The 10,415-nt window shown below is 43.9% G+C and overlaps 1 protein-coding gene across 7 annotated transcripts in view; it reads right to left on the bottom strand.

The window, feature by feature from the left end:
• Nucleotides 1-942: 942 nt before the first annotated feature.
• Nucleotides 943-10,415, bottom strand: part of GPAT3 (glycerol-3-phosphate acyltransferase 3) — a 71,753-nt gene continuing 62,280 nt past the window's right edge. For 6 of the 7 annotated variants that reach the window (XM_015471698.3, XM_024993215.2, XM_005208184.5 and 3 more), the window contains one exon: nucleotides 944-2,202. In XM_015471698.3, the coding sequence (XP_015327184.1) occupies nucleotides 2,091-2,202 (112 nt within the window). In that variant the 3' untranslated portion in view covers nucleotides 944-2,090. Of the gene's footprint in view, nucleotides 2,203-10,415 lie in introns of all 7 variants that reach the window. The other variant, NM_001192514.3, reaches the window with a different exon arrangement.

Here is a 10,415-nt window from a genome sequence, read left to right as displayed (position 1 = left end):
AAACTAGTTGTGTAAGTCAAAAACTTACAAGACAAAGGTTCTGGTGCTCTGTGATGACCTATAGGGGTGGAATGGTGGGTTTTGCAGAGGAGAGAGGCTCGAGGGAGGGGATATATGTATACATATAGTTGATTCACCTTGTACAGCAGAAACTAAGACAACATTGTAAAGCAATTATATTCTGATAAAACAATAGCATTAGATTTTCTAGTGAATATGTGATAGCATTATTGCTTTCATGGTACCCTTGGAAAGATACATATTATCAGTATCCAAACAAAACAACTGTTAATTGTTCTTCCAACTTTCCTGAGAATTGACCTAATTAATAAAATGAGTTTATTAATTCAAGCTGTATTGAATATGACAAGCAAAAAGAAAAGGAAATCTTTTGAGAAAAAAAAGAGTCACCGCAACATACAAATTCACTGATTTGAGGTCAAAGCTTACCCCCCAAGCGAGTTTTTTGGGGGTGTGGGGCCAAAGGTTAAAGCAAGAACAAAGGAAAAAGATGGGGGGAAGCGAGAAGAGAAGGCTAGCTGACTGTGATGGTCACCTGTTCACAAATTTTCCTTTGGGATCAAATCCATGCAGCTTGAGGAGAATACACCCTGATAGTGCTGGGGCAGGCCTATCTCAGTTAAGAGAGAAGGGCCCGTGTTCATTTGCAAAACAACCCAAGTCTATGTCTTTGCGCAAGACAAGGTCCAAGAGTCAGAGTCCAGACAAACTCAGCTTAAAAAAAAAAAAAGAGGAAAAAAACACACCAAAACCAACGGCCCATGTTTCTCATTTTCCAGCCATTGCAGACTAATAAAATCTAAATATATCACTGAAATGAAAAAACAAACAATCCTTGATTATAATGTGAAAAAATTTAACTTACTCAAAAATCAAAAGGCGGCAAGAGAGTTGAGGTATGGAGAAAATAACGCAACACACGTTTAGAAATATAGAATTTATTTATATTCACCGTAAGACAGTGTCACATTTTGTACATGGTTCCCAGAAGAGAAATAACACTCTGATGGCACTATATTGCTATCAACGTTGCTTATGCTGCACAGTCGGGAAACACTGATTTTCCCCTTTAAAAGATTTAAGGCTCAGATTCCAAAAGGTAATTTTGTCACTTATTTTCCTGTTTAAGAAAATGGGAAAGTTCTGAACTAAAGGACAAAGGGGTGATGGGGGAGGAACAGCACCACCCACTTCACTCACAACACCCCCACCTCTGCGGAAGACACTCAGTGTGGTTGGTGGTGGTTGTCAGAGGCTCTTCCTCTTTGAAATGTGTTTGGTGACACGGATCAAACAAATCAACGGATGGGAGAGGCATTAGATAGAGATCTTTACTACAGAAACTTGGAAAACTAAAAGCTTTATCGCCAGTTGCTGGCTAACATAGGTCTATTTGAAAGTCACCTACATATAAATATGCACTCACTGTAACGGGGATTCACTTTTCTTTGGTAAGGCTCACCAAATAGGATGTCTCTTCTAACACGCCAGTAAAAAATATTTAATTTCCTTTCAACTTTGAGATCAAGGGGCCACAAAGCTGTCCATTCTCCTAAAGACTGTCTTCCATTTTCCTTTTCAACCTTGTAGTAGAACAAAACCATGACAGCCATTCGAACCGAATGTGCAATCCTTGTTTGAGTGATTAAGGAAAGTGGGAAGGGAAGGGCGTGTGAAAACAAATCATGAACAAAGTTTGGGGTATTTTCTTGAGAACTGCCCTCTCAATGAGTTCCCAAAGTGTTTTAGAAGAACTTTTTCCAGTACAAATACTTCATTCAATCCACAAGGCCACAGTCATTTCACAAAAGGCAGAATCAGTTCAAACTCAGTACACTACTTTACAGTTGATGCGGCTAATGCTATAACAACAAAAGCCAAGAAGGGCACCGTGGGTTCCGCCTCTGGCACGAGGAGGTAGAGACAACCATCCTGTAGAAAAGGTTAACAATTAAAAAAAAAAAAAGTAAAAGAAAACAACGCACTCCCTTCCTCCCCTCGCCAAAAAAAAAAAAAAACTCCACCCCATTGCATCTCTAAGGACTAGCTCTGGAAAGCCTGGATGGCATTCAGTCCAGTTCCGACTTGAGAGATCCATTGCCCACAATCATTTTGCTGTAATTCTTCTGCTGCTCTTCCTTAAAGGTGTCCTTCACCTTGGCTCTCTTCAGCCCTCCATCCCTGAGAATAGAAAGACACATAAATACCTCCAGCAATGATGTCAAAGGGCTACCTACTCATACATGCCGCACAGTGCCATGGCATTGAACAGATGCTCAGAGAGGAGGCAAAGTACAATGGATTTGGAAGCAGAAAGACCCAGATTTCAGTCTCTGTTCTACCGCTTAACCAGACCTGTGTTACTTAAAGGAAGGAACAATCTCTTTGATGTTTGGTAAGAATTAAGCACAATTTCACTGCTCAGTTTCTTTAGAAGTTAGGGCTGCTATCTTCCATATTTGGATGCTATATTAAAATTCGGACTGTTTATCTTTTTCCCCAAGGAAAGCCAAGTACTAGACTTTTTCACCTAAATCAGCCTATGTGTATGTTAGCCGCTCAGTCATGTCTGACTCTTTGCAATCCCCCGGACTGTAGCCCACCAGGCTCCTCTGTCCATGGGATTCTCCAGGCAAGAACACTGGAGTGGGTTGCCATTTCCTTCTCCAGGGGATCTTCTCGACCCAGGTATCAAACCCAGGTCTCCTGCATTCCAGGCGGATGCTTTACCGTCTGAGTTACTGGGCTTCCCTGGTCTCACTATAAATACACATATAAGAAATGATGAAGGTGCTATGTGTGGGGCTGGGGGTGGGGTAAATTCCTCAAAAAGAAATGTGCTCATGATTCAAATCTAATCCTGTGTCTAACAAGTCATGTTTTGATTCAAAGTGCTCTATTGTAAGTATTGATAATCTTCCATATTCCAAAAGAGACTAAAATAAAACAAGCAACAAAAACATAAATGGCATTCAACCAATCACAGTGCCTATGTAAGCAGCATTCCTTAATTCAGAGCCTAGAATCTTTGAACTCTCTCCAGGGTGGTAAAAATCAGACCTGCCAAAGTTAAAAGGATTGTGTATGTCTTTCCTCCTTTTGACAATACAAAGAAACAAGCTGGAAGACCTGGAAGAAGACTGGATTATCTGGATCCACTCTCTCCTAATCTCACACTTTAGATTTTAATTCCCAGGAGACCATGGACCAAGAAGGTGCTTACTTTATTCTCTGCCTGTTTAATTTTAACCCAGCTAAGCATGAATGTTTACCAAGTGCTCTCTAATGATGATGAGTGTTTCACAGGTTAGCCAGTGAACTCAATGCCGTGAAGACGGAACTTGACCTACAAACAGAAGGCAGCCTGAGTCCGCTGTAACCTTCAGGCATCTAGAGTCAAAACTAAGACATGGTCCACCACGAAGTCCTCAACTTTAAAAATGGACTTTGGCCCACAAATCTTCCAGGGGGTCAGCTGTAGGAAATTTCCATGAAATAAGGTTAGAAGTTGTCATGAGACCTCCAGAATTGTCCACAAGAGCCTCTTTTATCCACAGGAGATGCTTCTCACTATACATAGCATTTAGGGGCTTCCCTGGTACCACTCAGCATCTGCTCAAGAACATATGTTGGTTAACTGACTTGTTGCCTGTTTTGGCTGCTCAAGGAGAGATGTTGCTAACTGACTTGTTGCCTGTTTTGGCCTGGACCTCAGAAAAGGAGGAATGGCCTTTCCTCTGGCTCTCCCTCCCTTTCTTAGTTCTTACTATTCAGAATTCACATAAAAGCAATGTGTGCGGTGCTTAGTCGCTCAGTCAAGTCCAATTCTTTGTGACCCCATGGACTGTAGCCCACCAGGATTCTCTGTCTGTGGGGATTCTCCAGGCAAGAATACTGGAGTGGGTTGCCATGCCCTCCTCCAGGGGATCTTTACAACCCAGGGATCAAACCCAGGTCTCCTGCATTCAAGGTGGATTCTTTACTGTCTGAGCCACCAGGAAAGCCCAAGACTACTGGAGTGGGTAGCCTATCCCATCTCCAGGGGATCTTCCTGACACAGGAATCAAACCAGGGTCTCCTGCATTGTAGGCGGATTTTTTACCAGCTGAGTTACCAGTTCAGTTCAGTCACTTAGTCATGTCCAACTCTTTGTGACCCCATGGACTACAGCACACCCAGCTTCTCTGTCCATCACCAATTCCCAGAGCTTACTCAAACTCATGTCCATTGAGTCGGTGATGTCATCCAGGATGGTTGGTAAGAACTAAGAAATGGAGAGCCAGAAGAAAAGCCATCCCTCCTTTTCTGAGGTCCAGGCCAAAACAGGCAACAAATCAATTAGCGACATCTGTCCTTGAAAATCCTGAGCATCTCCCTTCTAAAGAAAGTGAAAGTGAAGTCACTCAGTTGGGTCCAACTCTTTGGGATCCCATGGACTGTAGCCTACCAGGTTCCTCCATCCATGGAATTTTCCAGGCAGAAGTAATGGAGTGGGTTGCCATTTCCCTCTCCAGGGGATCTTCCCGACCCAGGGATGGAACCTGGGTCTCCCGCATTGCAGGCAGATGCTTTACCATCTGAGCCACTGCTCTAAGCACTCCAACTGTGACTCGTCACCCTCTAGAGACTTCAAAGCTTTATTCAATTCCCCTTTGCAATGGCAGGAGATCTTAGTACTTAAGGAGGGCAGCAGCTGAATGTAAAAGCCAGTTAAGATGATACAATTGAGGACTTCCCTGGTGATCCAGTGGTTAAAATCCACCTGTCAATGCAGGGGACACAGGTTAGACCCCTGGTCTGGGAGGATACCACATGCCAAGGGGCAACTAAGCTGTGCACAGAACTCGTGAGCCCATGTCCTGCAACTACTGAAGTCTGTGCGCCTAGAACCCACGCTCTGTGTCAACCACAGACTGGCACTTGCCAAGAGCATTTGCCAGTGGCTGGAGGAAGCACAAACTGCAATCAAGACTGCCAGGAGAAATATCAATAACCTCAGATATGCAGATGACACCACCCTTATGGCAGAAAGTGAAGAGGAACTCAAAAGCCTCTTGATGAAAGTCAAAGAGGAGAGTGAAAAAGTTGCCTTAAAGCTCAACATTCAGAAAACGAAGATCATGGCATCTGGTCCCATCACTTCATGGGAAATAGATGGGGAAACAGTGGAAACAGTGTCAGACTTTATTTTTCTGGGCTCCAAAATCACTGCAGATGGTGATTGCAGCCATGAAATTAAAAGACACTTACTCCTTGGAAGGAAAGTTATGACCAACCTAGATAGCATATTGAAAAGCAGAGACATTACTTTGCCAACAAAGGTCCATCTAGTCAAGGCTATGGTTTTTCCAGTGGTCGTGTATGGATGTGAGAGTTGGATTGTGAAGAAAGCTGAGCGCCGAAGAATTGATGCTTTTGAACTGTGGTGTTGGAGAAGACTCTTGAGAGTCCCTTGGACTGCAAGGAGATCCAACCAGTCCATTCTGAAGGAGATCAGTCCTGGGTGTTCTTTGGAAGGACTGATGCTAAAGCTGCAACTCCAGTACTTTGGCCACCTCATGTGAAGAGTTGACTCATTGGAAAAGACTCTGATGCTGGGAGGGATTGAGGGCAGGAGGAGAAGGGGACAACAGAGGTTGAGATGGCTGGACGGTATCACCGACTCGATGGACATGGGTTTGAGTGAACTCTGGGATTTGGTGATGGACAGGGAGGCCTGGTGTGCTTCGATTCATGGGGTTGCAAAGAGTCAGACACGACTGAGCGACTGAACTGAACTGAACTGATCAACAAGAGCATTTGCCATCTGCCTCTGAGGAGACTGAACTCTGTGCTGCTGCAGCTGTTGACACTCAACAACCCCTGAGGGAGTTTAGGGTAGACAGTGAGGCACTCTGTGCTCCACGGAATCTTGACAGAACAGGCCTTTAGATAGTTAGATATTTTCAGGAACTGATTCATGTCTAGAAAATCTCTTCATATCTAGAAAATCTAAAAGTCCCTTCACGATGACATCAGCTCTTCATGATGAGCAATAAACCTTTTGTAAAGTGCTTGATTCACCAAAATCTTATATACTGACCTTCCCCCACTACCTCTTTGGAGTAGTCTCTCAGAGCAATCTGAGGTGCCGTCTCCTGGGCTACAGTCCTCATTTCACCCTAAATAAAACTTAACTTGCAACTCTCACGTGGTGCATCTTTTTTAATTGACATCTGCAACAAGAGAAGCCACTGCAATGAGAAACTCATGCCCCGCAACTAGAGAGAGCCCCTACTCACCAACTAAAGAAAGCCCACCTGCGGCAATGAGCCAGCAGAGCCAAAAATAAATCAATAAATTTTAAAAATAGTCACCTAATAATTTTTAAAAAAATGTTTCAATTAAGTTCTCATTTAATCTGGGGAGGGGGGCGGAAATCTAGACATGTTAATTCATACCCAACAGATGAATGACAAATATAACCGGAAAGGCAGTGAACTTATTTTCTTTTAAAAGAAGAGTCTAGGTAATTAAAAGTAACTTTTTTTTTTCTTATAAGACTGCATGTAGCCTGATAAAAGGCAATTTAAAAACTACGAGGATCATTTCTGCCATGCTATTCAAGCCAATCTGGCTAAGGACAGTCTGTCCTGGAGCTAACTCCCTTAGGCTCTTTTTGTTTCTCAAGGCTTTCTTCATTTTCTTGGTATCTGAGGCTACAGATCCAAAGCTCTAAGGTTTTCATAATGGCCTCAGGACAGGAGCAGGGTTAGGATGTCAAGTAAAAGGAAGGGGGATAAAGAATAGAAAACAGTGGACGAGGAAGAGGAAGCCAGTTATACGTATGAACATGGGTCACTAAGACATCTGTAAACTAGAGCACTGGTAAGCCTGCTCATTCCCTGATGGCAGTGATTAGGATAAAATAGGATACTTACACAGGTAGTTGTAGAGGTCCCAGTAGGGGACTATAGATAGATACAGAATCCGAGGAAACTTTGGGAGACTGATTGCTCAAGAAAGGTCCGTCTAGTCAAAGCTATGGTTTTTCCAGTTCAGTTCAGTTCAGTTCAGTCGCTCAGTCGTGTCTGACTCTTTGCAACCCCATGAATCACAGCACACCAGGCCTCCCTGTCCATCACCAACTCCCAGAGTTCACTCAAACCCATGTCCATCGAGTCGGTGATGCCCTCTAGCCATTTCATCCTCTGTTGTCCCCTTCTCCTCCTGCCCTCAATCCCTCCCAGCATCAGAGTCTTTTCCAATGAGTCAGCTCTTCGCACGAGGTGGCCAAAGTACTGGAGTTGCAGCTTTAGCATCAGTCCTTCCAAAGAACACCCAGGACTGATCTCCTTCAGAATGGACTGGTTGGATCTCCTTGCAGTCCAAGGGACTCTCAAGAGTCTTCTCCAACACCACAGTTCAAAAGCATCAATTCTTCGGCGCTCAGCTTTCTTCACAATCCAACTCTCACATCCATACACGACCACTGGAAAAACCATAGCCTTGACTAGATGGACCTTTGTTGGCAAAGTAATGTCTCTGCTTTTCAATATGCTATCTAGGTTGGTCATAACTTTCCTTCCAGAGTAAGTGTCTTTTAATTTCATGGCTGCAATCACCATCTGCAGTGATTTTGGAGCCCCCAAAAATAAAGTCTGACACTGTTTCCACTGTTTCCCCATCTATTTCCCATGAAGTGATGGGACCGGATGCCATGATCTTCGTTTTCTGAATGTTGAGCTTTAAGCCAACTTTTTCACTCTCCACTTTCACTTTCATCAAGAGGCTTTTTAGTTCCTCTTCACTTTCTGCCATAGGGGTGGTGTCATCATGTACAGATATGAGAGTTGAACCATAAAGAAGGCTGAGCGCCAAAGAACTGATGCTTTCAAATTGTGGTGCTAGTAAGATTCATGAGAGTCCCTTGGACTGCAAGGAGATCAAACCAGTCAATCCTAAAGGAAATCAACCTTGAATATGCCCCAATACTTTGGTCACCTGATGCAAAGAGCTGACTCATTGGAAAAAACCCTCATGCTGGGAAAGACAGGGCAGGAGAAGAAGGGGGTGACAGAGAATGACATTGTTGGTTGGCATCACCGACTCAATGGACATGAGTTTGAGCAAATTCTGGGAGATAGTGAGGGACAGGGAAGCCTGGCGTGCTGCAGTTCGTGGAATCACAAAGAGTCAGACGTGACTGAGGGACTAAACAACAACAGGTAGTTTAAAGGTCTCGGATGGGACTACAGACAGACAGAGAAACTGAGGCGATTTTGGGAGACCACTGTAAGTTAATGATTGCTCAAGAAAACTATGGGATTATCATGGAATGAAGCAGGCTTGTTTTGCTATAAAAGCCATAAATAAAAAGCATGAGACATTCCCCAAGTCATTAGGTGAAAGAAAAACATTACCACTCTTCTACTGATTTGAATAAGCTATGATAGTCCCAGTTTGACCTTGTAGGGTCAGACACTCTCCTGCCCAATACAAAGGAGGAGCTAATGGTGTAAGCCTGACCTCTACCCACGGCTTCCCTGGTGGCTCAGACGGTAAAGCGTCTGCCTGCAATGCGGGAGACCTGGGTTCAATTCCTGGGTCGGGAAGATGCCCTGGCGAAGGAAACGGCAATCCACTCCAGCACTCTTGCCTGGAAAATCCCAGACGAGGAGCCTGATAGGCTACAGTCCATGGGGTCGCAAAGAGTCAGACACGACTGAGCTACTAGCTACTATGGTGACCTCTACTCAGAGAAGACAATCTTTTCCTCTCCCTCATTTTCCTTTGATTATAAAATTGTGGACCACTTAAATCGTGGGACAGGCAACCCGCCCGTTTGCATTTCCTCAACTGTCCTATAGTAACAAATCTACTTGTTGCCTATCACTTTGCCTCTTACTGAATTTCTTCTGCACTGAGACACAAAGTGCCTGAGCCTCAGTAACCCCAGGCATCAGGTGAGTGATTCTAGTTTAAAGACCGTGGGCTCAAGCCCCAGTCTAGGTTTAGGCAGGGTTCAAGTCCCGGCCACGTGGACTGAAGTCCCACTCTGAGTCACTGGTTTCAGTAGGATGTCTGCAATTTAGTTTCACATATTCCAGTTTAGAGAGTGTAATAAGAATGTTAGTTCTAATCTATCTTAAGCATAATTCAGGGAGTTGCCCTGAATCAAGAACTCATAGCCCCAGAGTGGTCAGCCAGGCATTTCATCAGAAGGCCACCCTCCAGAGGTGCTACTATAAGGCTTCCACTATCTTGATCTCCCATCAACTTTTCAAGCTTTGTTAATTAGCATAGTGAATTTAAAAATAGGCTTCCCTGGTGGCTCAGACGGTAAAGTGTCTGCCTACAATGTAGGAGACTGGGGTTCAATCCCTGGGTCGGGAAGATCCTCTGGAGAAGGAAATGGCAACCCACTCCAGTACTCTTGCCTGGAAAATCCCATGGATGGAGGAGCCTGGCAGGCTACAGTCTATGGGGTCGCAAAGAGTCGGACACGACTGAGTGACTTCACTCACTTTCACTGCAGAAGTTAGTGGCTTGTTAATTAGCATGACAGATGACAGAAACAGACTTTCGTGGGTGAAATTAGTTGTATTCAAGATACGTGAATTGATGAAATTATTTTAGAGATATTCCCCATCCTTGCATTAAAGGGTATATAAGAATGCAGGCAGCCCTTCTTCCATAGACTTAATCCCTAAGCAGTCCTGGGTCCCTCTGCCGGTTCAGAAGGTTTTGGCTGCCTAGCTGACAGCCTGACTTGGCTAGCCACATCCTGCTCCACGACACTCCCAAAACTGCCTCTAGTGAACTTCTCATGTCAAGTGTTTTCAAAACACCAAACAGATAGATAGCAGGGACTTTATTAAATGCACAGGACTTAACAAATGGACTGTTTTTGTGCTAAATATGCTAAAACAATGTCTGTGTGTATATACAAATTTAATCTCCCATTATAACCTAGGGATATTCAACCCTCACTGACACAGGCTAAAGGTTTGCATGTGCCCCCCAAAATTCAGGTACTGAAGCCCTAACCTTCAATAATACAGTATTTGGAGATGGAGCTTTGAGGAGCCAGTTAGGTATAGATGAGGTCATCAGGGACGGGCCCTCAAGACAGGAACAGTGCCCGTGTAAGAAGACACACCAGAGAGCTTCCAGCCTTCAGCAATGAGACAAAATAAATTTCTGTTGTTTAAGCCACCCAGTCTACGGGAGCTTGTTCTGGCAGCCTGATCAGATTAATACTCTCACCTATATTCTTTCTTAAAAAAACACAAAACTAAAGCCATAGATATCCATACTTAAAATATTTCACTTATTTCCTGTCAAGTTTTTAAGTTTTCTTTAATATAATTACAGCTAGAGATAAATAAGAACAAGTTTGTAAGTTGCCCCCT

Source organism: Bos taurus, chromosome 6 (genome assembly GCF_002263795.3).
Source record: "Bos taurus isolate L1 Dominette 01449 registration number 42190680 breed Hereford chromosome 6, ARS-UCD2.0, whole genome shotgun sequence".
Lineage (NCBI taxonomy): Eukaryota > Metazoa > Chordata > Mammalia > Artiodactyla > Bovidae > Bos > Bos taurus.
The sequence above is the reverse complement of the archived record's forward strand: the minus strand, read 5'-3'. Positions and strand labels throughout refer to the sequence as shown.